Source organism: Nicotiana tabacum, chromosome 14, assembly GCF_000715075.1.
Source record: "Nicotiana tabacum cultivar K326 chromosome 14, ASM71507v2, whole genome shotgun sequence".
Classification (NCBI taxonomy): Eukaryota; Viridiplantae; Streptophyta; class Magnoliopsida; order Solanales; family Solanaceae; genus Nicotiana; species Nicotiana tabacum.
In genome coordinates, this window is record NC_134093.1 from 32,077,909 (window position 1) to 32,105,287 (window position 27,379).

General features: G+C 35.6%; 2 protein-coding genes and 7 non-coding genes across 26 annotated transcripts; 1 reads left to right on the plus strand and 8 right to left on the minus strand.

Annotated features, from left to right (window-relative positions):
- Positions 1 to 1,072: 1,072 nt before the first annotated feature.
- On the plus strand, positions 1,073 to 9,809 carry LOC107807954 (cullin-1). Of its 17 annotated transcripts, none has more exons than XM_016632418.2 (22): positions 1,073 to 1,274; positions 3,007 to 3,047; positions 3,135 to 3,190; positions 3,637 to 3,828; positions 3,916 to 4,015; positions 4,760 to 4,945; positions 5,216 to 5,263; positions 5,342 to 5,545; positions 5,668 to 5,745; positions 5,919 to 6,008; positions 6,081 to 6,161; positions 6,241 to 6,303; positions 7,363 to 7,398; positions 7,462 to 7,554; positions 7,654 to 7,803; positions 7,912 to 7,967; positions 8,083 to 8,203; positions 8,276 to 8,437; positions 8,538 to 8,681; positions 8,777 to 8,995; positions 9,089 to 9,256; positions 9,349 to 9,809. In XM_016632418.2, exons 4-22 carry the CDS (start codon positions 3,695 to 3,697, stop codon positions 9,448 to 9,450), a joined length of 2,235 nt encoding a protein of 744 aa, XP_016487904.1. In that variant the 5' UTR covers positions 1,073 to 1,274; positions 3,007 to 3,047; positions 3,135 to 3,190; positions 3,637 to 3,694; the 3' UTR covers positions 9,451 to 9,809. The 17 variants fall into 17 exon arrangements, with proteins under 17 accessions (XP_016487904.1, XP_016487908.1, XP_075085563.1 ...); XM_016632422.2 differs by having other exon boundaries at positions 7,468 to 7,554; XM_075229462.1 differs by having other exon boundaries at positions 1,093 to 1,274; positions 3,135 to 3,195; positions 7,468 to 7,554.
- Positions 9,810 to 13,208: 3,399 nt separating this feature from the next.
- Positions 13,209 to 16,682, minus strand: LOC107807955 (uncharacterized). Of its 2 annotated transcripts, XM_016632426.2 has the most exons (4): positions 16,528 to 16,682; positions 15,994 to 16,146; positions 14,925 to 15,173; positions 13,209 to 13,756 (listed from the first exon to the last, which is right to left on the minus strand). In XM_016632426.2, exons 1-4 carry the CDS (start codon positions 16,600 to 16,602, stop codon positions 13,478 to 13,480), a joined length of 756 nt encoding a protein of 251 aa, XP_016487912.2. In that variant the 5' UTR covers positions 16,603 to 16,682; the 3' UTR covers positions 13,209 to 13,477. The 2 variants fall into 2 exon arrangements, with proteins under 2 accessions (XP_016487912.2, XP_075085559.1); XM_075229458.1 differs by lacking the exon at positions 15,994 to 16,146 and having other exon boundaries at positions 16,528 to 16,676.
- A 6,217-nt stretch (positions 16,683 to 22,899) lies between these two features.
- Positions 22,900 to 23,018, minus strand: LOC142169200 (5S ribosomal RNA). Its single transcript, XR_012698916.1, has one exon. It is a non-coding gene; the product is annotated as a 5S ribosomal RNA (ribosomal RNA).
- A 524-nt stretch (positions 23,019 to 23,542) lies between these two features.
- Positions 23,543 to 23,661, minus strand: LOC142169390 (5S ribosomal RNA). Its single transcript, XR_012699093.1, has one exon. It is a non-coding gene; the product is annotated as a 5S ribosomal RNA (ribosomal RNA).
- A 523-nt stretch (positions 23,662 to 24,184) lies between these two features.
- Positions 24,185 to 24,303, minus strand: LOC142169309 (5S ribosomal RNA). The gene has a single exon (XR_012699017.1). It is a non-coding gene; the product is annotated as a 5S ribosomal RNA (ribosomal RNA).
- A 524-nt stretch (positions 24,304 to 24,827) lies between these two features.
- LOC142169382 (5S ribosomal RNA) lies at positions 24,828 to 24,945 on the minus strand. The gene has a single exon (XR_012699085.1). It is a non-coding gene; the product is annotated as a 5S ribosomal RNA (ribosomal RNA).
- Positions 24,946 to 25,468: 523 nt separating this feature from the next.
- On the minus strand, positions 25,469 to 25,587 carry LOC142169370 (5S ribosomal RNA). Its single transcript, XR_012699073.1, has one exon. It is a non-coding gene; the product is annotated as a 5S ribosomal RNA (ribosomal RNA).
- A 524-nt stretch (positions 25,588 to 26,111) lies between these two features.
- On the minus strand, positions 26,112 to 26,230 carry LOC142169381 (5S ribosomal RNA). Its single transcript, XR_012699084.1, has one exon. It is a non-coding gene; the product is annotated as a 5S ribosomal RNA (ribosomal RNA).
- A 524-nt stretch (positions 26,231 to 26,754) lies between these two features.
- Positions 26,755 to 26,874, minus strand: LOC142169209 (5S ribosomal RNA). The gene has a single exon (XR_012698925.1). It is a non-coding gene; the product is annotated as a 5S ribosomal RNA (ribosomal RNA).
- Positions 26,875 to 27,379: the final 505 nt, after the last annotated feature.

Sequence of the window (27,379 nt, forward strand, 5' to 3'; positions counted from 1 at the left end):
CATGCTTACCTAAAAAGCTGGCAGAAATATTGGTTGAATCACGGAATAACACATGTTCGGGTCATTAAATACGAGAAGATGTGCATCCTTTCAAGTGTCAGAGGCCATTTAGGAACTTTCTCTCCAAGAAAAAAACTCTTATCTACTTCTTGGTAACACTGAGTTGCGTCACTGGAAAGTAGGGGGACTATCTGTATGGGGTAAAGTTGGTCAGTGATAGTTGGGCAAACGACGAAGTGACATATGGGGCTAAAGACAGGTAGGGCGTGAGTCAGTAAACAGCTGGCACCGGATGCAAGCATGCGACCTGTGCTGAATGTATCCTGAAGTCAGAGTAACTGATAACAAAGATTCAAAATATTATCATCAGATAACATTCAATTGGCTCCCATTACAGAGAATATCTGCATTTATAGCCAACCGTTATGTAGTCATCAATGACACTTTTATTTTCATTCAATAGGAGCTTGATTTGAGGATCTTGTCTCCCTAAATAAAGCTATAAATAGGGGAGTTCGCATCATTTGTAGGAAGAAAACATTCTGTACGAAAAAACTATAATCTACTCTCATTCTACAGAACTGCTTTCTTTATTTCATTCTTAATTATATTCTTGCCGCTGCTATCGGAGAAGCTGAACACCTAGCCACACTTGCATTTCATTTAATCTTATTTCATAATCTTATTTCTATTCTTATTCATTTCGTATTTTTGGGTCAAATCGATTCACTTGTCTATAAACCACGTTACAAATTCATCTGTACCATTATACGGGTAAACAATTGTGCTTTTATAAACAACAACAAACCCATCGAGTTTCCACAAGTCGAGTCTGGGAGGGTAATGTATACGCATACCTTCCTCCTAACTTGAGGGTAGAAAAACTATTTCTGATAGACCCTCGGCTGGAGAGTAGTCATTGTGCTCTTATCTATTCTAAAAATAATAAAATTGCCACAAAACAAATTTAGATTTAAGTACATGAGATAGAAATGCACAAAACCAGAAATGGAAGGGCTGAAATTGCAATTAAGCCGCAATGAAAAACCGAAGAAATTACCGCGGCAAAAATGAAAATAATCAGAAGTATGTGGGAACTTTTGGAGGAAACAGGAAAAATGCATAAAAGGGGGAAGAGAGAGAGATTCACATCTTACCCGATTCTCTTCCTCTCATCAATGCATTTTCTCACTTCCATCGCGTGCCCTCGTCGGCTCTAGACTCTCCGATCACTTCTCCGGCGAACTCCTTCTCTCTCTCCGGCGACATCTTCGGTATATTTTTCAGTTAAATTATGAGCTCCGATTCGATGTACATGTATATGTTCACATGTATGTATAGACACATGTGTATGTATGTATTATATGTATGATGCATAGTTGATGCGGCGGTTAGTTTTGTTGCTTTTTCTTTAGCTTCTGATTGATTTTGTTATTGCTCTTTTTTATTTCGAGTAGTTGTTGAAACTGTGTTGTTATGTTGTGGTTTATTTGCGGCGATCTTCAGAGCTGTGATTGATGGAATAGTTTTATTCTGTTGTAAGGTTTTAAGTATTGTTGTTTTTTTTATTCTATTATTGATTCTGAGATTAAGAGTTTTTGTACTTTCGTTGGTTAGGTTTAGTGGAGGTTTAGTGTTGATTACTAGTAGGGTTTGAGTTCCATTTCCTGGTTATTATTTGTTGCAATTATTCACCGCATTCATGTAAACTAGCTATTCAATACGAAGCACTGATTCCCGGAGTTTTAATATTTCATCAACGGCGTGAAACTTTAGTGTTCACACACTTTTCTGTGGTCTTAGATGTGTGTTTACTTTTTTATTTTCTCAGTTCTATTTATTTTTCTGATTTATAGGATTTAAGTTATATACACCATAAGTGAATTTTAATTGGTGATAGCAAGTTAGTTACCATTTTTACCAGATTATCAATTAATGTTTATCTAGAGATTTACCTATAATTATCTAATAAATGACTTGATTCTGTAAATATTTTAACACCATTAGTGCATAGAACTTAACTTCTTATTTATATACTTTTATGAGAAAAAAATGTTGTATACATTTTTTCTTTCTTGGGTGGAACCCTGAAAAATGTTGAATAGCGTTAGCTCGTGTTTTGTTGGGGCAAAATGTTTAATTTCGGTAGCTCTAGTTTATATGGCCCTAGGAATAACTTGGTCAGCAAGTTGGTTATGGAATTCCTATCAAGTCAGGGTCTCCTGGAACCATGTCAGGATCGGTAGGGATCAAGTAATTATGTTGTGTGTTTCTGTCACTCAATTACTGCTTTACAGATATATCATATGGTACCAGCCGGCATGTCTCATGCCACCAAAATGCTATTACTGTGTTGGTACCTGCAGTTTCTGGGAAAAATTCCGGATTCTGGACAAAGAGCGCTAAGAGCATTGCTAAAAAATTGCTGAATCGATTTGTAAATGGAACTTAGAGTAGAATTCCTTTTCACTGGGCAATAAGCATGAACAAGTAGCAAGCTCACATGAATAGCTGAATAAAGAAAGAAACAGAGAGAACTATGACTTGTGGGTTATTTAGTTATGAAATATCATTTCAGACATTTTCGGCAAGTAAATATGGATAGTGAATGAGGTCTTAGGGTTTTTTTTCCCGGTCATGTAGGTCGTATCATACTCTTGTAGGCCTCTCTCTGTGATATGGTGATATCTGTCACACCTCAAAATTAGGTGCTCACAATATACCCTGTTTCTTTACTACTTTTACTTTAGGCTTATTTCAGCACTTTTTAAATTTTGGACTTGTTCAATCACATATATTTTTCATTTGTGCTCTATAATACATCATACTGAAAGTCCTATTCCTCTATGACTAAATATCTAGTTCAGAGGGGTAAATGATCTTCAAAAGACCAAAATGATATTGAAGCAATAAACAACCCACTAGATTTGCCAGTATGGACATTTATAACTGTGGGTAATTCGGAGTATTCCAGTGACTGACCTTCGATTTGTTCTTTTTATGCAGTTCTACTGGTGATGACTAAGTTTTATTGGATTTTATTCTTGGTACTACTTTATATTCTTCTTTCTCCGTATTGCTTGAATTTTAAGCCTCCAAATACGTAATTCTGTTTTTATGTTCTTGATGTTTAGTCATAATTCCTTGAACGGGGTCTATCGGAAACGTCTGCTCTACCTTCATAGCAGAGGTAAGGTATGCGTACACGCTAGCCTCCCCAGACCCCTCTTGTAGGATTTTACTGGGTTTGTTGTTGTTTTTGTTGATTTTTAGTCATATTCTACTACTCCCTCTTTCTTGCGACCCAGAAATGCCTCAAGGTACTTGTGCGCTTCAAGCATGCATCATTCTTAACAGGCCCTTATACTATATATGGTACCCGTTGCAACTTTGATGCCTTGAAACCCAAATATTCTGCTCCATATTTCATCAATGAAGCCATGTTTGTAGCCTGCCAACATCAGATTTTGAGGATTTCATAAGAGCACCAGTGTTGTCAAACATTCCTTTCTTCTCAACAATAAAGCCAAATATTAATCTGATCTGATTTTCTTACTGGCTTAAAGATTGCTTGATTTTCTTATTAGCTTTTGTTGAGTTTAGTTGATGATATGATTTAGTCTGGAAACTCCACAGGTGTTTGAAATTTGAGTAGGGTTGCATTCTGTTGAATTGTGAAGATATTGAAATTACAATGAATCAGCGTACCACAATCGATTTAGACCAGGGATGGCAATTCATGCAAAGGGGCATTACAAAGCTGAAAAACATTCTAGAAGGGCTGCCAGAGCCACAATTTAGCTCAGAGGACTATATGATGCTGTACACGTATCCTTTTACCCACACTGTTTGGGGTTTGATGTTGTAGATAACTTGGATTTGGTTCACCTTTTGTCTCCTTAATTCTACTAACAGGACAATTTACAATATGTGTACTCAGAAGCCTCCACATGATTACTCTCAACAGCTATATGACAAATATCGTGAATCTTTTGAAGAATATATCACAGCAACGGTAAGGGTAGCTGTGGTTTTCACTCACATTTCACTTTATTAGCATTAATGAGGTATAAGAAAGGAGGAAAAAGGAGCTGAATAAGCATTATTTTTATTTTTTCTGGGATGTTTTCTATCTATGTATCATTCCGGGATGTTTGCTCTCTTTGTATGTTGGTTGACTCTTATAAAATGATGTTTTTCCCATTATCATACAACTGAGTCTGGCGAACCTTTTTGTTGCATCTTTATGTTTGGATTTTGAACATGTAAGCTGAGAGGGCTTAGTGCGGGTAATGTTCTTGGTGCACTCTATGATTACATGTGTCAAAACATTTAATACTGGGACCTCTATAGCATTAACAGGTTTGTTTAGGATCTGAATTTAATTCAGAAGCTGCTTTTTCGACAAGCGTAGTATTTTTAATTTTCATTCACACTATTGCTAAATTTGATTTTTAAAAGAGGAGTTACATTGTATTAGATTTAAATTTAGAAAGCTGTTCTTGCTTCTTCTTCATCACCTAGAATATAATAGGAAAAGGGGAAGGCCGAAGGGGCAAGTGGAGAAATGTTACAAAATACAGCTAACTTCCATGGATTTCTTTGTTTGTTAATTTAGGCATGCAATTTCACTTAAGAGGTTAAAATCTTGGAAAACTCAAATTTGGCTTAAAGTTTGTTTACCTAATTGTTTGTTTCTCCAACTAATTATATCTTGACATTCTTAAATATCATTTTAATAGTGCTACTTCTGGATCAGGTATTGCCTTCTCTGAGAGAAAAACATGACGAGTTCATGTTGCGAGAGCTAGTAAAAAGGTGGTCGAACCATAAGGTTATGGTCAGATGGTTATCACGTTTCTTCCATTATCTTGACCGCTATTTCATTGCCCGGAGATCTCTGCCAGGGCTTAATGAAGTTGGACTAACTTGCTTCCGCGATCTGGTAATTTATGGTTCTCCCTCTCTTTTCCTCTTCTAATCAGAATTTTGCTTCTGTTGTCATCTAATAATACATCTTCACCTGATTCCTTGGTTAAATTATCAAGCACTGAGTTCAGCTCATGGCTTCTATTATGACTTTCAATTCAGTTTTCTGGTTTTAGCCTCTTTTAGGATTTGGGTTTTAGTTTGGCAATATATACTCATCTGCTGGCAGGTCCTTTTACTAAAAGATTATATCATTCATCTTACTGGCGACTGTTTGCTATTTCAGGTCTACCAAGAGTTGAATGGCAAAGTCAGGGATGCTGTCATATCTCTGGTATCTCTTTGGCTTCCTTTGAGTTTTCATTACCTTTTTTTTTTCCTTTTGATTGAGTAATACCAATCATCTAATCAGATTGATCAAGAGCGTGAGGGAGAGCAAATTGATAGAGCTCTACTGAAGAATGTGCTAGACATATTTGTTGAAATTGGAATGGGCCAAATGGATTATTATGAGAACGATTTTGAAGCTGCAATGCTCAAGGACACGGCGGCTTATTATTCTCGCAAAGCTTCTAACTGGATCCTTGAAGATTCATGTCCAGATTATATGCTGAAAGTTAGTATACCGCGTATGCGACCCCTTAATTCTATCACTCTCTCTCTCCGTTGCTACTTCTATCTATCCTTTTTCTGGTTAACGTCATATGTTAACCTACGTACTTGTCAATGTTCCTTTAGGCCGAGGAGTGCCTGAAACGGGAGAAGGATAGGGTCTCTCATTATCTCCATTCAAGTAGTGAGACAAAGTTGCTAGAGGTCCATTCTAGCTCTTAATCTTTTTGCTTTACTGGGACTCGAGCCATAAAGATGGAGGATGTTTCTAACTGCATCCGTTATAGACAAATATAGTTTTTGTTGTTCCCATCTTTTTGGATCTGGCGTATCAGCATTCTATTAGTTGCAACTTTACTACTCTTAGCTTTCTACAGAAAGTACAACATGAGTTGTTGTCTGTGTATGCCACTCAACTTCTTGAGAAGGAGCACTCTGGATGCCATGCATTACTAAGAGATGATAAGGTACTTTGCAGCGTCTTAATGTCCTGGTTTTTGAAAAATTTGCGGTCATTGATGAAATCATGATTTTGATAGGTCGAAGATTTATCAAGGATGTATAGGCTCTTTTCTAAGATTCCTCGAGGCTTAGACCCTGTGGCTAGTATATTTAAGCAGGTTTGTGATCTAATTATCTCACATTTCCTGAATTGTATAATTGTTAGTTACTTCATCTATCTTAGTTTTCTCAATGCAGCATGTTACTGCTGAAGGTACAGCTTTGGTAAAACAGGCTGAAGATGCTGCTAGCAACAAAAAGGTTTGTAGATTTAGCCTTTTCTCAAATTCTTTGGTATTGAGCAGTATCTTTCCTTATTTGAGTGTTTCAACAGTTTGGCTTACTTGGAACAAGTCAAACCAGAATTTTCTGCTATTTTAATATGCCAAGTTCTTGTATTCAAGTGTCTGATCAGCTTAATTTCATAAGTTAACACATGTATCTATTATGAACTGAGAAAAAGGGGGCTGGGGAGAGATAATTTAACATATCTATCTATAATTTCATAATTCAATAACCCTCATGCTGCTGCACAGTGCATCAAGTACAAAGTGATTGAAAACCAAGTGAAAAAAGTGACAATATCTGTGACCTAGACAATCATAACAGTAATCCATTAAGAAGGGAGATGAGTTCTATATTGTATTGTGTACCACATCCTACATTGTTTGTAAGACTAGCAATTTATTGCACATTAGAGCATCTTGCTATTCTTCTTATTTTTTCCTGTTTGTGCCTTTTGATGATTTTTTGTCCAGAGATTTCTAGTTAACACCATATCTACATTAGAGCATCTTGCTATTCTTTTTATTTTAATTTTCCTGTTTGTGCCTTTTTATTATTTTTGTTCAGAGATTTCTAGTTAACATCTTTTTTTTTTGGGTATCAAAAGCTTGAAGTCACAAAGTTTGGTTTCATCTCTGTGATTGTGTTGTTTCGTTTACTTTATTTGTCCTCCACTACTTGACCATCGATAATTTGGTGGTTAGGAATGTTACTGCGAAGAGGTAGTAAAAGTTTCTTTAAAACAGAAACCCGTGTCAACTTTTATACTTATCCTGAAAGAACGAGCACGAGCAATTGCCACTTGCCTCTATGGAACCAACAAATGATTTTTGTCATGGATCGTTTTTAAATGTATTTAAACTTTTCCCCCCTTCTTCTGGTTAGAACAATGTCATAGTTATGGTCAGTTGGTTGTTTTGATATCTTTTGTGGATCATTCTATAAAAGATGAGACTGGTGATCCTTTGTGAATGCCTTTAACAGAAATGGCTCAATGTCTTGCATTCTATCTGATCACCCACTGTTTTTCAACAGGCAGAGAAGAGAGATGTGGTTGGTTTGCAGGAACAGGTAATCCCTTAGTAAATCTGTTATCTGATCCTTGAATATGTGTTTGGTGGTGAACTTCTGAAGTTTCAGGTTTTTGTTCGGAAAGTGATTGAGCTTCATGATAAATATTTGGCATATGTGAATAACTGTTTCCAAAACCACACACTTTTTCACAAGGTATGTATTGGAGCATGGCATTTTGTCTAATTTAATTTTTCTACTCCGTGCATTAGGATTGCTAATATCTGCCCCCCTTATCACTTTCTACTTTTGTAGGCACTTAAAGAAGCTTTTGAAGTCTTCTGCAACAAGGGTGTTGCTGGTAGCTCAAGTGCTGAACTTCTTGCCACATTCTGCGACAACATTCTCAAAAAAGGTGGGAGTGAGAAATTGAGTGATGAAGCCATTGAAGAGACGCTGGAGAAGGTGAGCTCTTGCTCCATAGCTCCCTTTCCCCTTCTTTCCCTCAAGAACGTCTGCTTTTTCTTCGTGCCTCTGCAGCAGGAGAAAGCTGATAATAAATTTCACTTGCAGGTTGTAAAGCTGCTAGCATATATTAGTGATAAGGACTTGTTTGCAGAATTCTATAGGTAGAGTTCCCCACTACTGTGCTTCTCAGCCACTACTAGGATAGTAGCTTCTCTGTTGCAACTTAGTGATAGCTTCTCTGTTGCAACTTGGTGATTTCCGATTTTTGTCTCCCAGGAAAAAGCTAGCCCGGCGGTTGTTATTTGATAAGAGTGCCAATGATGAACATGAGAGAAGTATCCTGACAAAGTTGAAGCAGCAGTGTGGGGGCCAGTTCACATCAAAGATGGAAGGAATGGTACGCCATCCAGATTATTATGCTGTATTTGAGGCTTTGTTCTCTTGTGACGTTCTTCTTCTCTTCCTACAGGTCACTGATTTGACATTGGCAAGAGAAAATCAAGCTAGCTTTGAGGAGTATTTGAGCAACAATCCAGCAGCCAATCCTGGAATTGACTTGACGGTGACTGTCTTGACTACTGGCTTCTGGCCCAGCTACAAGTCTTTTGATCTCAACCTCCCAGCAGAGATGGTATATCATATCAATCTGTTAATTGGCATTGTGCAGTTGATTTGTCTTGGTTTTCTTGAACAACATGTCACTGATACATTTTCTGCTGATGTATTATCAGGTTAGGTGCGTTGAAGTATTCAAGGAGTTCTATCAAACAAAAACGAAGCACAGGAAACTGACGTGGATATACTCTTTGGGCACTTGCAACATAAATGGAAAATTTGAGCCAAAGACTATTGAGCTCGTTGTCACTACTTATCAGGTTAGTTGACCAGATTGGCTTAACTAATGAAGCCTTTTAATTATGAGATTATCAATGAGAAAATAAGATTGAAACTTAGTCCTCCGTCTTCATAGGCTTCTGCTCTGTTGCTATTTAATGCATCAGATAGATTGAGTTATCAGGAAATCATGACGCAACTAAACCTATCAGATGATGATGTTGTTCGGCTTCTTCATTCTCTTTCATGTGCGAAATATAAGATTCTATTCAAGGAGCCAAGCACCAAAACGATTTCTCCAACTGATGTCTTTGAGTTCAACTCAAGGTTCGCTGACAAAATGAGGAGGATCAAGGTATAATTAGTGACGAGTTAAGTTAACCTTTCTATTCTGAGTTGTTGCGCTACGTTACTGAACTGTGAGGGTTTTGGTGTAATGATAATGCAGATACCTCTCCCGCCTGTGGATGAGAAGAAAAAGGTAATTGAAGATGTTGACAAGGATAGGCGGTATGCTATAGATGCTTCAATTGTGCGTATTATGAAGAGTCGTAAAGTATTGGGCTACCAGCAACTAGTCATGGAGTGTGTTGAGCAGTTGGGACGCATGTTCAAGGTATCCACATGATGAGTTCTTTTCCTACTCAATTATAGTGTTTGTTATTCAAGTTTAGCTGAGCTAATTTCTTTGTTTCAAAAACTCCACAGCCTGACGTCAAAGCTATCAAGAAGAGAATTGAAGATTTGATAACTAGAGATTACCTAGAGAGAGACAAAGATAACCCGAACTTGTTCAAATACTTGGCATGATTTGCACAGATCATAGTGAAATGAGTGATGTTTGTATGCACTTCTGCAGTCGACATGGGAGGAGAAACATCCCGTCCAAGTTGAAGTCGAACTTCTGTAAATCCTGCCTCCCTGGACATTTGATTGCGTTGCATCAGGAGCTTGAAACTTTTTGTACAATATGGCTAAGATCGCAGCAAGAGGTAAAGATCACCTCAGATACTTGAGATGAGATTGCCTAGCTTCTTCCAATCTTTTATGGCCCTTTTGCTTGCTCTATTCTGTGTTTTCTATGCATCTTGAGTTTGAGTAAATGTAATATTCCAGCGAACGACTTCCCCTCCTTGGATTCAGCACAATGGTAATTTCTTTTTAGATCATGCTCTGCGGTTTCTTTCTCTGTTTCTTTGTAGATTGTGACTTGACCTTAGTCCTTATGGAGCTTTCGTTTCAACCTTGTGCAAGCATATTGGATCAAATAATGTTTTAGATCCTCATGACTCAGTTCTTTCTTGAATGAATGCCCACTTACTGTCACCCCCGCCTGATTTAGGTACATTAACCCAAAATTTGCAAACGTTAAAAAGTTTGTAGCTTGGAAATGTCATTCAGGCCAGAATCAAAATTGTATACTCATAAAGTTTTTAAGACGCTAAATAAAATTTCAAAACAGTTAATATCAGAAACTAAATCGGTTAATGCAGTTGCTGAATGACTACTGTTGATAACTCCTAATTTTTTTTAAGATACAATTATTTGGATTGGGTTTAAATCAAGCAACATAAACAATGAGAATTCATATTGTTGATACAAAATTGGGAGTTGATATAGTTGATCCGCTATTAGTTGATTGAGTTGTGGAAAAAGAAGATTGAAAATTCAATGATCTTTGCACTTCTCTTCTCCCTTGGCCTACTCTCGTCTTAAATCCGTCATTCCAAGTTTCCAACAATGAATACCTTAAGCCGTTTGGTTTAAGGGATTAGGTGGGTTATAGCCATAAAAATTTTAGTTGAATTTTGTTCCATATTTAGTTAGATGTATTAGCTATCGGTATTATTTTTATACTAGAATCTTGATATAACTTATCCCATATAGAAGGTGGAATAAGTTAGGGCAAGATCGCTTTTAGCTTGCGGCCGAAATTATTTACATCCGGTAGACATAAAATTATATAAAAAATTTGTATATTTTTGTTTATAACATACATAAATGTATATATATACAAAAATATACATTTTTTGGTTGTATCTTGAGAGCGACTATGCAATGTCTTTTTTAGATAAGAAGTTGTCCAGGTTATAATCCTAGAATTATAATCTTGGAATATCCATGTTTTGAACCAAATAACATCTAAATGCCCCACCAAATTCAGAAGTCGGAAGAAGATAAATAAATGAAAAATATAGAAGAATTTTCCCTATGTTTTGGTAGGATATTTAAGGTACAGATACAATTTAACATATATTTTAAAAAATGATATTTTTTACTAACCGTTATTTTCAATCAAATTTAAATTATGAAACCAACCCACTCCCACCCCCCTAAGAGAGTGGAATCTTCCACGTTTAAGCAAACGAATATAATTATCAAAGTCTACCACCAAAGTCAATTTACCATTAGAAGTTGGAGGCCATTGTTGTCTTCCCTCTAATTCAATTAGCGCTAAATGGGGAAATCTTGTTGCTCCTGCTCAGAATCAGATGATGGTGGTGATGACAACTTGAAGATAATACTAGTGATGGTCTTAGCTCTTGTGTTGATGGTCATCTGCCACTCTCCACCAAAACTGAGAGGTGTCTTGGTTTATCGATGTTAGTTTTTTTTTTTTTTTTTTTTTTAATCCATCTTGTTGTTATCACTCATTGTATTTGTAAAAGCAAAATAATTCTGAAGTTTCAACTTGTAGAAAGATCTCTGTTTAACTTTCCTTTCATATCAGTTACTCTGAATTATTGATTTGAATAAAAGTCTATTCAAAAAGGCAAAGATGTTGAATTGATGAAATAAGGAGCATGTTTATAGTAAAGATAAATTGCGACGTTGGATCATTTTTTCTTGATTGTGTAGTGTCTGTTTCAATTGCTTTCTTAATCTTTGTCAATCATGAATCTCCATATCTTATGAATCAATATCTACTTTGAATTTTAGTTTTAGAGTTGACTTCAAATTTACTTGTAGAATCATGAAAGCAAAGAGGTTTTAGGCCATCATGGCCTTTTACATGTTGAATTTAAGAAAATATCTTTTTTAGATCTCTTACGTGTAAAAGAAAGATCTATTATGTGTAAAAACAAATGTCTCATGTGGGATCATAAAACTAAATACAAGTTTGTAATGGGCCACAAAACCAATTGACCCGAAAGCAAATGAGAAATGCCTATTCTATTATTTCTTTCATCCCTCTTGAGTTGAGGGTTTGTCAAAAACAACCTCTCTATCTTCCCAGAATAGAGGTAAGATCTGCATACACACTATCCTCCTCAAACCCTACTTGTGAAATTCCTCCGAGTTTTTTTGTTGTTGATGTAAAGGAGAAATGCCTAGATCCTCATGGTACTTGTGTAATGCCTCTTTATGTTCTTTTTCTTTCTTGGAACAAGACTCATTCTACAATATTTCATTCCATATATCCATCCTTCAAAAAATCTACGAATCACCGTAACACCCTCTTGATAGAACAAGAAAGTGATTATTGTTTCTTTCTTTTCTAGACCTCTTATATACTAGACTGGAATCTTATCCATTTGTAAATGGAACTTCAGTAGCCGCAAGGTTTGGAAGGAAGTTATAAGCATTGCGCTCAAGAATAACTTCCATATCAAGGTTAGCACGGTTAGTAATATCAAGTACTATTAATTACACAACCCCGAAGACTGAACCTTGATGCACCCTAGAACTATATAATTTTGTTATGTCGTGAAAAGTTTCCTTGTTGAAACCATCCCTTTGATAAGTCGATTAACAATCTATAAAGTATTAAAGCAGATTTTCAAGACCTGATGAACTCAGCAAATGGTAATTTAAGGCACTTTCTCACTTCACTATATATCAGAGAATTTGAACATTCAATCCAAAATCTTACGGCAAAAGATAGAATGATTCAAGTCAACTATAAACCTCTTTTGCAAACTTTCACACAAACAGTTGGTAGGTAGGATATCAACATAACTGAACATCCTCTGTACGTGTAACCCAATTTTGGGATTAACACGTAAAACATTAATGCCGGCTTATTGATGCAATAATGGGCATCCGTACTTATTTAAAAACTTATTTAACTTCACTATTTAGGCATTTTATATACAATTACTAGTTTATATACAATTTATAGTGATAATTAAGGATTCCTTGATGTTAGGCATTTTATAGGAAAACTGCTACACACGTACTAATTCCCCTATCCCAAAACCCCCACCCCTCACCCTACCCCAGCGCTTCATTTCACGTATCACAGCCCCCCACATCCACCCTCCACCCCATGACAGAGTTCAGCCGGGAAAAGGGAGCCTATAGTGAAAGGCAACGTCTGGTAGGAGACTTCCTATAGAAATTGTATAGAAATTGCAAAGATTACACAAATAAAACTGATATATAATATAGCTCAGACAATTCGAATAAATAAGATTGAAATAGAGTATATGAACAAAAAGATCCCAAGACATCCTGCAACTTCCGTATGAGCTCAATGCATAGGCTCATGATTTGGCATTGCCTTCCTAAAACCTCTCGTATATTCATTGAGTTCAAATATGAAATATGAAAAGAATCAAATCAAGTAAAGAGACAAACACAAGACTAATTACTTCTCGAGTAAAAGAATACAAACAATGTGGCATTGCAGCTTTCCACACACGACAATCATCAAATTTACAATTAACACAGGCTTCTTTCCCCGTGAGATTTTGTTATTTACAAGAACATAAATATAAAAGGATACATTATAAGTAAACTTCATCAGAGTTTACAATTATTCATTTTTATCTTATGCAGAAGTATAGGTGAATTACTTACAACCGATATATACATGATATACAATAACCTTTTACTAGTTGGGGTCTTGTGCACTTTGGAATGACCAGGATGTGTATGCAGGTTTAGCAGCTGAGATCTGAACACGTATCACCTCATGTACTGCACCTCGGTGAAGTACCCCGAGAACTTCTTCCTCCTTCCCTATCGCAACATCTTCTAAATAGACAGTACGTGTGTGTAATTCATCGCGCAAACGAAAGCCATAAAACCACCTCCCGAGCTTCCACCATTGTACACGTACTTGCCTTTGTGAAATATTGTAGTTACTTAGGACTTCCATGACACATTCACCCTAGTAGAGATAAATAAACATCAAATAACTTCAAGAAGCTGATTCCAGGGTGAAGCTAGGTAACTAACGTAACGTCACATGCAATAAAACTATTCACAGTCCAAGGAACTAGAATTCCAGCAACAACAGAGAACGAAGAGGGCCTGCTTAAAACTTAGAATAACTCTTGCAAGTCTTGGAAATGAAGCGTCCTTAGGAAATAGGAACATAGACCATAAGGCTGATACCAGATCAAGTCTTGGTGCGAGCAAGATGCTACTCTAGTGCCAGATGATCAAGTTTTAATCACTGTTTATAGAGATAAACGCAGATGTACATGCCAATTGCGCCATACACAGAAGATGGACAGAGAGCACATAATTTCATAAGGAAAAGATCCAGCTGCAAGCAGTTGTTCATTTAGTAAAAGAGTACCTACAACCCAATCTGACTCTTACGACAGTTACCACTTCATTTCTACACGGTCTAACTTACACCCTTAAGCTATAGATTTAAATGTTTAAATAGCATTAGTTGTAGTAAGTAGGAGTTTTAAGAATAAAGAAAGAAATTAAGCAGGAGTTTTATGATCCTCTGTAGCCTATCAAAAAAGTGAGTCCTGCTAAAACGCAGGCAGACAGACAGCAAGAGAGAGAGAGAGAGATACAGAGACGCTAGCATAATTAGGCTGTGTTTCAGCACATATATCCACTTCAGGATGCAAAACGTCTATCAAAGGAAAAAAATTAATATTTGTACAAAACAATTTTACGGGAGTCTAAAAGGAATAAATCAATTATCGTATAAGCAATTGTCTAATTTACTCCAATATCATGCAATTGTCTAATTTACTCCAATATCATTATTTGAAACTAACTTTTTGATACATTAACTAGACAAAATGAATCCATAATCTATTTACAGTGCATAGATAAATATTTCCACCGCCCTGCTAAGGAAAATAAAAAGTTTCTAACCCCTATGAAGAAGACTGTGCTGGTATCAGAGTCAACTAAAAGATCTAGCTCCTATAACAGATCAAGCAGTAAAACACAAATCAAATCTGTCATTTATTTTTCAGCAAAAACGTTCAAGTGGTATAAACACCTATTCACTGCCTGCATAAATGGAAAAGTTGGCGCAGTTAGCAGGTTTGTAACAAAAGTAGGCATTCAGTTAAAGTAGTTACCGGCAAACCAAGCCAGATAATGCAGTAGTGCAAACCAATCAAGTTCAGCAGCACATTGTGCTTGGATTTAAGGAAGAATGTTTGGACATCTTCGAATCCAAACTGCATTGAATCCAGTTCTCTAACTGCTTTTAGATAATGCCCAACCTCAATTGACTCAAATGCCAAACAGCGGTCAACAAACTCAATTACGCCTGCTGCTTTTCCTGCCATTTCATTGTGCTTCCTTATATAAAACACTCTCCATTCCTGCATTTATAACTGGAAAAGTAAAAAATGGATATTTTTCGCATCAATTTATATGACTCAAACTAAAGACACACTGAGACAGAGAGACACCAAGGTTCAAGACCTCAAACATATAAAAGGTGACTGATCAATCGATACCAAAGTGGCAAGCACTGTCGAAGGAGGACCATAGATTACATTCCTTCATATCAATAAAAAAGAATGAAACTTTGTTGAGGGGTTTTCACTTCATGCTAATTCCAACCTTATATACACAGGAAAACATAAAATACCACAGTACAAAAGATTTAGTGAACACAGGGGCAGAGCGAACACCATTCACCGGAAATTTTACTATGTATATAGGTTACATATTACTTATTATACGTATATATTAAATCTTGAACACCGTTAACGAAATTCTTGGTATCGTCACTGGCGAAGCCACATGTATTCGGTCGTCGGGGTGTATATATATTGATACCCCTTGGCTTCTTCGTAGGTTGACTTCTTTATATTTTGACCCCCTAGTGAAAATCCTCGGTCTGCCACTAGTCACTGTTGAATCTGCCAAAATTTTCACTAAGGGGATTCAAAATATAATGAAGTAAATACGCGAAGAAGCCAAGGAGATTCAACATCTACTATATATACCTAAAAAATAATTTGACCTTGTATATACGGTGTAATATTCCAACGAAGGGACCCTCTAGTTCCGCCACTGCTGTCAGAATTTTGCAAAACGTAAATAACTCATTGCAAGCCAATAAACTAAATGTGCATATGCATTTATATTTCAATCTACTTAAAGCAGATAAAGAGAGTTCACTTCAGTATTAACCTCATGAGTCTGGTTGTCAAAAGATGAAGACTCCTCAATCTCCAGAGAAAGAGCAGGCCATCTTTCTCTACAAAGAGACTCCCATATATAATCAGACCCACATAACTCCCACCAAAACTGAGAGCAACTCCCCAATGAGCAAAGATCAGCTACCTTCAAAATTATAGTTCAAAAAAGAAAAAAAATACCCATAATCAAGACCAAAATTTTCCAAAATACAGAAACCAGAAAGCCAATAAATTCAACCCCTTTCAAGAAAAAATAGCAAATTAGAAAGACAAAGAAAAAATTGGGGGGGGGGGGGGGGGGGAAGAAAACAAATTGTTGCCAATAAATTCAATTCCTTTCAAAGCAAAAGGGCATAACCTTTTTTAACAACACAGAACTCAGAAAATCAATAAACTCAATTCCTTTGAAGCATAATCTAATTAAAAAAAGAACCTAGAACCAAGAAAAATTTTCTCTGACAACCGACAATTAGAAAGTGGATAAAGTCAATATCTTTCAAGGAAAAAAAAGGAGAAAAGAAGTTACCTGAAGAGAAGAAGCAATTTTGAGGGCAATATCATGGGGAAGTGATGCTTGTATAGACATAGATGTTGGGTTCATTTTGAAGAGTATTTTTCAGTTCAGCTTCGAAACTGAAAGAAATAGAAGAAAATGCGTGTCCGTTTGGAAAAAGAGATGATGTTTGCCGTCATGTTACGTAACAGAGCCACGTGCGAATTCCCAAGGTCAAAGACTCAAAGGGTATAAACACTGGATTTTCGTTAGAGTTTTTCAATGAAGAATCTATTTTGTAGTTCTTGTTTATATTTGATACTAGTCTCAACATAAGCGTCCACCTTACTAAGTATATAATTTAACAATAAATAATATATTATTAAATAATATAATTGAGTTAGAAAATAAAAATTTAAAAACGTAAGTTCTTGAAAATGAATAATATTAGTTATATTAAAATATATCAATAAAGGAAGAAATCTTGTCACATAGAAATTTTCAAACATATAAGCAAACACTAATAGGATAAAATTTGAAAGTAAAATATTGATGTAAATTATGAATCTAAATAACACATGCATTTAACCCCGATTTTGATCAACCCATAGCTTCTTCGCGGCTCAAAAAAATGCTATAATCAACTTGAATACGAAGAGAGATTGTCCAAAACTGATTTACCAAATTTTAAGTGAACATAACTCTAGTTGAATTTAAAGTTGACTATAAACAAAAACTAAGTAATATTAAAATAATATAAGATAATCTTAATTATTTTTCTCACCTAATAATTAATACCTGAGTTTTTTTAATTATACTTTTTTATTAATCTTGATTAATGAACTATTATTGAATGACTCTAACTTTGGTTTATTTTTTAGGCAATTTCACTTTTAGCCACTCAGCTGAAACTTTTGACAAGCTCTAGCCCACAAATCTATTATGCAATTTGAAGCTAAAAACTAATTATAACAGCTAGCCAGTGAAATAAAAATCACAGTAGTCGCATTCTAAGCCATGTCAAGTATTTCAAGTGATTTTTTATCTTAGAAATCTCAATTACAATAATAAAAAATATATCTTCAATTCAAAGTAATATAAAGTATAAAACTATTTCAGTCAAATAAGTTTTTAATTTTACACAAACAAAACAATTCGGTCAAAAGTCCAAAAAGCTGGTGAATTCAAAAAAATAAAATATTTTTCAAAAGAGAAAAACTTACTTAAAAACTCAACTCAAGAAGAAAAAATACACACAGATAACGAGATTATATGTGTGTGTGAGAGAGAGAGATGTACATTTCACAATGTATACAAGATATACTTTAGATACACAAACACACTCGGATACACTCAATATACACAAATGACACGATGCCAAACTTAGTATACATTGCATATATAGTTTTAACATTGTATAACAGTGTCATTACAACTTCTATATAAAATTAATATACAAGTACCATGTATATACAACTTTATATGAGTGTATATATAATTTTTATATAAAACTACAACTTTATACAACTTTTAAGAAGTAACTAAAAGAGAAAGACTGAGAATTCATACAAAAAATTTATTACAAAAAAGAAGAAGAAAACTCTCTCTCTCTCTCTCTCTCTCTCTCTCTCTCTCTCTCTCTATATATATATATATATATATATATATATATATATATATATATATATATATATATATATATATATATATATATATATATTATACACTTAAAATATACAATACGCTCGGAATACACTAAGAATACATTATCAAACTCGGAAAATACTGTATATAAAACTTTTAAATACTATATAACTGTAAATATACATCTTCTATACACATATAACAGTTTATATACAATTTTTATACAAAAATATAATTGCACGATATGTATCAATCATGTATAAATTATGTATATAATTTGTATATATTATACTATATACATATTGTGTAGTATATATACACTATATAATCATGTATAAAAAAATTCAATATAGCCTTGGATACACAAACACGTTCGGAATACACTCAATATACACAAAGTACATTGCCAAACTTAGGATACAATGTATATACAACTTTTATACATAGCATAATAATATACATATAACTTTTATATAAAACTATAATACAAATTATCGTATATATGTACAACTCTATATATGTGTATATAAAATATTTAATACATTGTGTGTGTGTGTGTGTATATATATATATATATATATATATATATATATATATATATATATATATATATATATATATATATCCCGCCTTGTCACGCCGCATGTGCAAAAAGTGTATAAAACTGTATAATTTTTGTATATAACATAAAGAATGTATATATATACAAAAAATATACAGTTTTTATATATTTTTCCGGCTATTATTTTTACAGTGACTATACAGCGTCATTTGACTAGAAAGCCCCACGACTTTTGTTGCCAGTCTTGTATCATGCATCGTAATTGAAATTTCTAAGAATTGAATTAAAAAAATTGTGATCTTTCTAGGTACTCAAACAAGTATTTTCAGTGCGAAGTAAAAAATAAAGAGAAAAAAATATAAATCTGAAATAAGAGATAGAGAAGGGCAGGAAAATGAAGGGAAAAAAACCAAATAAAGAAAAAAGAAAGACGAAGAAGACACAGTAAAAGAAAAAGGTGAGAAAGAGAGAGGAAAGGATTGAAAATGGTAATGGGAAGAAAGATCTGTGTATTGGATAGAATGAAAGAAAGATAAAAAGGCTGTGAGAATGTGGTCTTGGAAAGATAAATGTACCGAAAATAGACAATAGCTACAAGTTGTAAATAAGTTGGGTCGGAAGATCATTTCGGGTCAGTAATGATAACATGGGCTAATAAAATCTTTGAGTGGCCATACAATCCCTACACAAAGCGGCCCTACCGCCTCACCCTAATATATGCGGGTGGAGGTGACACGATCCTAAATTCCCACCTTCGGACCGTGATGGCGCCTAATATTTCACTTGCTAGGCAAGTCAACGTTATAATAATATTAACCAATTTTTAAACGATCTTTAAATTATTAATAATCAAAGAAATAAATGCGAAAGCAAAATTTGAAATATAGTGAAATAATCCATAAAAACGGCGGTGTCTAATTACCATCCCAGAATTGGTGTCACAAGTGCACGAGCTTCTAGAGTAAATACAAATAAAGGTCTGAATAAATAAAGCTGTCTGAAAATAAACATACATCTAAAATAAAATAGACAGGGACTTCAGAACTGCGAATGGATATCCAAAATATTAGACGTACACAAGAAAGAGGTGGTACTAATGAGGTATCTAGATAACTCTCCAACTTACTAATTGACTTAGCTTTTCGCTGGATTCGAATAAGTGCTTTTCAAATAGTCCAAACAGTAAATCACATGATGAGTAAAACTACTGCGTCACGTTATCACTAAGGGGTCGTTTGGTAAAATGTTTGATATATCAATGTGATTAGTTATTTCACTTTTTTTTATAAGATAACTAATTCCGTTATTTTAATATAAAATTTATTTTAAAATTAGCTAATATCCCAAACAAACATGAAATAAAGTTAATTCTAAACTTTATTACGGAATTATTATCCTTATCTCATGTATCATTCTCAAGAGAAAGCACCATTTTTTTAAAAGAACGAACCTTAAGCGAGATGAAAAAGGGTCGATTACAACTTCGAAAAATATATATTATCTCATCTTTTTCTTTTAAAGAAAATATATGTACATGATAGTAGAGTTATCCTCTACTTAAATTGATTTTCTCGAAAGCTTATTTATATGGTTTTAAGAAGGAAAAAAAACTTATTTTTTTCCTTTTTAAATGTGGGGATGAGGCGGTGAGCCCATGATCAATACTTGGAGAAAAATAATTAAATAGAGAGAAGAAGAGGGGAACTAGAGGAAATGCAATTACTGAAATAACAACTCAAATTAAATCTTGAGAGAAAATAAAAGATAAGTGAGATAACATTTATAAACTATAAGGTAGAAGGCTTGAAAGGAAAAGCATTACTATTTACTTTTAAGAGAAATCTTCGACATCTTAATAAACGCCCGATCCTCGGTTGGTGAGATCAGTACCCTACTATTAAATAGTAGGGTTTATTGGTGACGTTGTTACCTCTAAACTACAACTCCAATCTCATTTACGTGATGATTTGTGTTATCGTTGTGATCGTTGATTCTTAATAGTTAATACCTGAAAAACATTATGATTAGTTTCACCATTTTTTACATAAAAAAGATTTTAGTAGCAAAATGCTTTCCCTTTCATTTGAGTTATACCGTTTAAATGAATATTAGTCTATTTTCATTCTTAATTGAGCTATTTCAGTATGTGTAGTTATCCTGCTTAGTCTAATATCGCATGTCTACGTACTTTAACTGCTTATATGAACTCTGTGAAGCATGTCTAGTTGATTCCTGTTTTTCATTGTTCTTTATCAATATAACTATAGAAATCTTGCTGTTAGTTGTTGCATTTATCGGTTTGAGCTGTGTGTTTACTTTTGAGACTACGAGGCGGTTCCTCGGGAGTTCTCCCTGAACATTTACTTTTGAGACTACGAGGCGGTACCTCGGGAGTTTTTCCTGTATATTAATTTTGAAACTCCAAAATCTGCACAAGAAGTGCAAAGTGTAGTATCAGTACAACCGACCCCATGTATTGGTAAGTGCTGAGCCTAACCTCGACGAAGTAGTGACGAGGCTAAGGCGGGTCACTTACATTAACCTGTACGCAATATTAGTAACAACAACAATAATAGAAATAAATCAGGTAATTCATTTATAATAATTGAAGCCAACTCAGTAGTCATAACCAATTGTCATTTCCATCAATTCTGTTGCAGCGTGCAACCCGCTCTCACAATATATTCACATTCAATTCTGTTGCGGCGTGCAACCCGCTCCTCCAATATATTCATTTTAATCAAGTCTGTTGCGGCGTGCAACTCGATCCGCCAATATATATATGTATATCGACTTTTAAATAAGTCTGTTGCGGCGTGCAACCCGATCCTCCAATATGAATTTTTAATAAGACTGTTGTATATTTATTTCAATATAGTATATATATATATATATATATATATATATATATATATATATATATATATATATATATATATATATATATATGAGAGAGAGAGAGAGAGAGAGAGAGAGAGAGAGAGAGAGAGACTTTTAAATAAGTCTGTTGCGGCGTGCAATCCGATCCTCCAATATAGACTTTTAATAAGTCTGTTGCGGCGTGCAACCCGATCCTTCAATATAGACTTTTAATAAGTCTGTTGCGGCGTGCAACCCGATCTTCCAATATGTTCATTATAATCAATTCTATTGCGGCGTGCACCCCGCTCCTCCAACATATTCATTTACCAATTCTTATAGAAGAAATTCCCCCAATAAGTGCAACAGTTAATATAAAATTATAACGCAACAAGCATACAATAATTTATGATTTAATTATGAAACAAACAGAGGCACATAGCAAATTATTATGGAAATCAGAGAGAAAATATGCAGTTTAATATTTAATATGCTAAATGTCAATTAACAATTAAGGTACATAATTCAAATAGCTTGTAACAATTAATGCAGGAATTCAAGAATTAATATTTGACAAAGAATATGAGAGAAATAATTATTATAATAATTAATTCATAGTTTAAAATAATTTATAATCTTTCAAGTAAGCAGGCAAACAATTAATTTGACGACGTATAGACACTCGTCACCTCGCCTATACGTTGTTCACATGCAATTCACATAACAAATAATTTAAGGGTTCTATTCCCTCAAGTCAAGGTTAACCACGACACTTACCTCGCTTTGCAAATTCCAATCAATTATTCAACCACAACTTTTCCTTTTAGAATTTATCTCCGAAAGCTTCAACTCTATTCACAAATAATTCAATATACTCAATACGAATCATAGGAATAAATTTCATATGAATTTGTAAATTTTTCGAAAAAAATCCAAAATTCATTAAATTATTCGACAGTGGGACCCACGTCTCAAATCCCGAAAAAAATTTCTCGACGATAATATCACAATTAGAGGGCCCGTAAGGCCTAGCTACATGCCTATCACACTAGGCCGCATGGAACGGCGACGTCGCAACTAGGCATTTTACGGATGTCGCCTTCGAGGCCAAGGCGTAGTGACGTGTCAAGTGCAGCGTTGTTAAGCCCCTAAATATTTTCCTTATTTACTATATATTGATTTTTTGATTTTTTTTAATAACTATTACCTTCAAAAATATTGTTATTTCGTGTAAAAAAAAATATCTATTTCGTTTACACTGCTTAAAACTCATTTGTGAATTTATTAGACATACCGCCGATACATTAAAAGAAGTAAGATATAAATTTTGCCTAAAAAGAGGGATGCAACACGAGGACTTCCCAGGGGGTCACCCATCCTAGTACTACTCTCGCCCAAGCACGCTTAACTTCGGAGTTCTGATGGGATCCGGTGCGTTAGTGCTGGTATGATCGCATCCGACATTTCTTGCACTCTAAATTCTCTTAATACCTTTCCTCCTTCCGCTTTAGGTGCGAAGATGTAAAACCTTCAAACGACATAACTTTACGCTCATTTATCCGTTTTACGCAATTCCTCTTTTGATTTCCACTATTTTTCGCTGGCAAAGGCATTGACCAACAACAACAAGCCGCGCTCGACGATAATATCACAATTAGAGGGCCCGTAAGGCCTAGCTACATGCCTATCACACTAGGCCGCATGGAACGGCGACGTCGCAACTAGGCATTTTACGGATGTCGCCTTCGAGGCCAAGGCGTAGTGACGTGTCAAGTGCAGCGTTGTTAAGCCCGTAAATATTTTCCTTATTTACTATATATTGATTTTTTGATTTTTTTAATAACTATTACCTTCAAAAATATTGTTATTTCGTGTAAAAAAAAATATCTATTTCGTTTACACTGCTTAAAACTCATTTGTGAATTTATTAGACATACCGCCGATACATTAAAAGAAGTAAGATATAAATTTTGCCTAAAAAGAGGGATGCAACACGAGGACTTCCCAGGGGGTCACCCATCCTAGTACTACTCTCGCCCAAGCACGCTTGACTTCGGGGTTCTGATGGGATCCGGTGCGTTAGTGCTGGTATGATCGCATCCGACATTTCTTGCACTCTAAATTCTCTTAATACCTTTCCTCCTTCCGCTTTAGGTGCGAAGATGTAAAACCTTCAAACGACATAACTTTACGCTCATTTATCCGTTTTACGCAATTCCTCTTTTGATTTCCACTATTTTTCGCTGGCAAAGGCATTGACCAACAACAACAAGCCGCGCTCGACGATAATATCACAATTAGAGGGCCCGTAAGGCCTAGCTACATGCCTATCACACTAGGCCGCATGGAACGGCGACGTCGCAACTAGGCATTTTACGGATGTCGCCTTCGAGGCCAAGGCGTAGTGACGTGTCAAGTGCAGCGTTGTTAAGCCCGTAAATATTTTCCTTATTTACTATATATTGATTTTTTGATTTTTTTAATAACTATTACCTTCAAAAATATTGTTATTTCGTGTAAAAAAAATATCTATTTCGTTTACACTGCTTAAAACTCATTTGTGAATTTATTAGACATACCGCCGATACATTAAAAGAAGTAAGATATAAATTTTGCCTAAAAAGAGGGATGCAACACGAGGACTTCCCAGGGGGTCACCCATCCTAGTACTACTCTCGCCCAAGCACGCTTAACTTCGGAGTTCTGATGGGATCCGGTGCGTTAGTGCTGGTATGATCGCATCCGACATTCCTTGCACTCTAAATTCTCTTAATACCTTTCCTCCTTCCGCTTTAGGTGCGAAGATGTAAAACCTTCAAACGACATAACTTTACGCTCATTTATCCGTTTTACGCAATTCCTCTTTTGATTTCCACTATTTTTCGCTCGCAAAGGCATTGACCAACAACAACAAGCCGCGCTCGACGATAATATCACAATTAGAGGGCCCGTAAGGCCTAGCTACATGCCTATCACACTAGGCCGCATGGAACGGCGACGTCGCAACTAGGCATTTTACGGATGTCGCCTTCGAGGCCAAGGCGTAGTGACGTGTCAAGTGCAGCGTTGTTAAGCCCGTAAATATTTTCCTTATTTACTATATATTGATTTTTTGATTTTTTTAATAACTATTACCTTCAGAAATATTGTTATTTCGTGTAAAAAAAAATATCTATTTCGTTTACACTGCTTAAAACTCATTTGTGAATTTATTAGACATACCGCCGATACATTAAAAGAAGTAAGATATAAATTTTGCCTAAAAAGAGGGATGCAACACGAGGACTTCCCAGGGGTCACCCATCCTAGTACTACTCTCGCCCAAGCACGCTTAACTTCGGAGTTCTGATGGGATCCGGTGCGTTAGTGCTGGTATGATCGCATCCGACATTCCTTGCACTCTAAATTCTCTTAATACCTTTCCTCCTTCCGCTTTAGGTGCGAAGATGTAAAACCTTCAAACGACATAACTTTACGCTCATTTATCCGTTTTACGCAATTCCTCTTTTGATTTCCACTATTTTTCGCTGGCAAAGGCATTGACCAACAACAACAAGCCGCGCTCGACGATAATATCACAATTAGAGGGCCCGTAAGGCCTAGCTACATGCCTATCACACTAGGCCGCATGGAACGGCGACGTCGCAACTAGGCATTTTACGGATGTCGCCTTCGAGGCCAAGGCGTAGTGACGTGTCAAGTGCAGCGTTGTTAAGCCCCTAAATATTTTCCTTATTTACTATATATTGATTTTTTGATTTTTTTAATAACTATTACCTTCAGAAATATTGTTATTTCGTGTAAAAAAAATATCTATTTCGTTTACACTGCTTAAAACTCATTTGTGAATTTATTAGACATACCGCCGATACATTAAAAGAAGTAAGATATAAATTTTGCCTAAAAAGAGGGATGCAACACGAGGACTTCCCAGGGGGTCACCCATCCTAGTACTACTCTCGCCCAAGCACGCTTAACTTCGGAGTTCTGATGGGATCCGGTGCGTTAGTGCTGGTATGATCGCATCCGACATTCCTTGCACTCTAAATTCTCTTAATACCTTTCCTCCTTCCGCTTTAGGTGCGAAGATGTAAAACCTTCAAACGACATAACTTTACGCTCATTTATCCGTTTTACGCAATTCCTCTTTTGATTTCCACTATTTTTCGCTGGCAAAGGCATTGACCAACAACAACAAGCCGCGCTCGACGATAATATCACAATTAGAGGGCCCGTAAGGCCTAGCTACATGCCTATCACACTAGGCCGCATGGAACGGCGACGTCGCAACTAGGCATTTTACGGATGTCGCCTTCGAGGCCAAGGCGTAGTGACGTGTCAAGTGCAGCATTGTTAAGCCGGTAAATATTTTCCTTATTTACTATATATTGATTTTTTGATTTTTTTAATAACTATTACCTTCAAAAATATTGTTATTTCGTGTAAAAAAAAATATCTATTTCGTTTACACTGCTTAAAACTCATTTGTGAATTTATTAGACATACCGCCGATACATTAAAAGAAGTAAGATATAAATTTTGCCTAAAAAGAGGGATGCAACACGAGGACTTCCCAGGGGGTCACCCATCCTAGTACTACTCTCGCCCAAGCACGCTTAACTTCGGAGTTCTGATGGGATCCGGTGCGTTAGTGCTGGTATGATCGCATCCGACATTCCTTGCACTCTAAATTCTCTTAATACCTTTCCTCCTTCCGCTTTAGGTGCGAAGATGTAAAACCTTCAAACGACATAACTTTACGCTCATTTATCCGTTTTACGCAATTCCTCTTTTGATTTCCACTATTTTTCGCTGGCAAAGGCATTGACCAACAACAATAAGCCGCGCTCGACGATAATATCACAATTAGAGGGCCCGTAAGGCCTAGCTACATGCCTATCACACTAGGCCGCATGGAACGGCGACGTCGCAACTAGGCATTTTACGGATATCGCCTTCGAGGCCAAGGCGTAGTGACGTGTCAAGTGCAGCGTTGTTAAGCCCCTAAATATTTTCCTTATTTACTATATATTGATTTTTTGATTTTTTTAATAACTATTACCTTCAAAAATATTGTTATTTCGTGTAAAAAAAAATATCTATTTCGTTTACACTGCTTAAAACTCATTTGTGAATTTATTAGACATACCGCCGATACATTAAAAGAAGTAAGATATAAATTTTGCCTAAAAAGAGGGATGCAACACGAGGACTTCCCAGGGGGTCACCCATCCTAGTACTACTCTCGCCCAAGCACGCTTGACTTCGGAGTTCTGATGGGATCCGGTGCGTTAGTTGCTGGTATGATCGCATCTGACATTCCTTGCACTCTAAATTCTCTTAATACCTTTCCTCCTTCCGCTTTAGGTGCGAAGATGTAAAACCTTCAAACGACATAACTTTACGCTCATTTATCCGTTTTACGCAATTCCTCTTTTGATTTCCACTATTTTTCGCTGGCAAAGGCATTGACCAACAACAACAAGCCGCGCTCGACGATAATATCACAATTACAGGGCCCGTAAGGCCTAGCTACATGCCTATCACACTAGGCCGCATGGAACGGCGACGTCGCAACTAGGCATTTTATAGATGTCGCCTTCGAGGCCAAGGAGTAGTGACGTGTCAAGTACAGCGTTGTTAAGCCCCTAAATATTTTCCTTATTTACTATATATTGATTTTTTGATTTTTTTTAATAACTATTACCTTCAAAAATATTGTTATTTCGTGTAAAAAAAATATCTATTTCGTTTACACTGCTTAAAACTCATTTGTGAATTTATTAGACATACCGCCGATACATTAAAAGAAGTAAGATA

What these genes read in the sequence shown, in the direction of transcription:
- LOC107807954 (XM_016632418.2), top strand. Translation starts at nt 3,695, where the DNA reads ATGAATCAGCGTACCACAATCGATTTAGACCAGGGATGGCAATTCATG. An exon ending in GGGATGCTGTCATATCTCTG is followed by an intron (nt 5,264 to 5,341) that starts GTATCTCTTTGG and finishes TCATCTAATCAG; the next exon opens with ATTGATCAAGAGCGTGAGGG. An exon ending in TGGTTGGTTTGCAGGAACAG is followed by an intron (nt 7,399 to 7,461) that starts GTAATCCCTTAG and finishes GAACTTCTGAAG; the next exon opens with TTTCAGGTTTTTGTTCGGAA.
- LOC107807955 (XM_016632426.2), bottom strand. Translation starts at nt 16,602, where the DNA reads ATGAACCCAACATCTATGTCTATACAAGCATCACTTCCCCATGATATT. An exon ending in AAATTGCTTCTTCTCTTCAG is followed by an intron (nt 16,147 to 16,527) that starts GTAACTTCTTTT and finishes ATAATTTTGAAG; the next exon opens with GTAGCTGATCTTTGCTCATT. An exon ending in TTGACAACCAGACTCATGAG is followed by an intron (nt 15,174 to 15,993) that starts GTTAATACTGAA and finishes TTATAAATGCAG; the next exon opens with GAATGGAGAGTGTTTTATAT.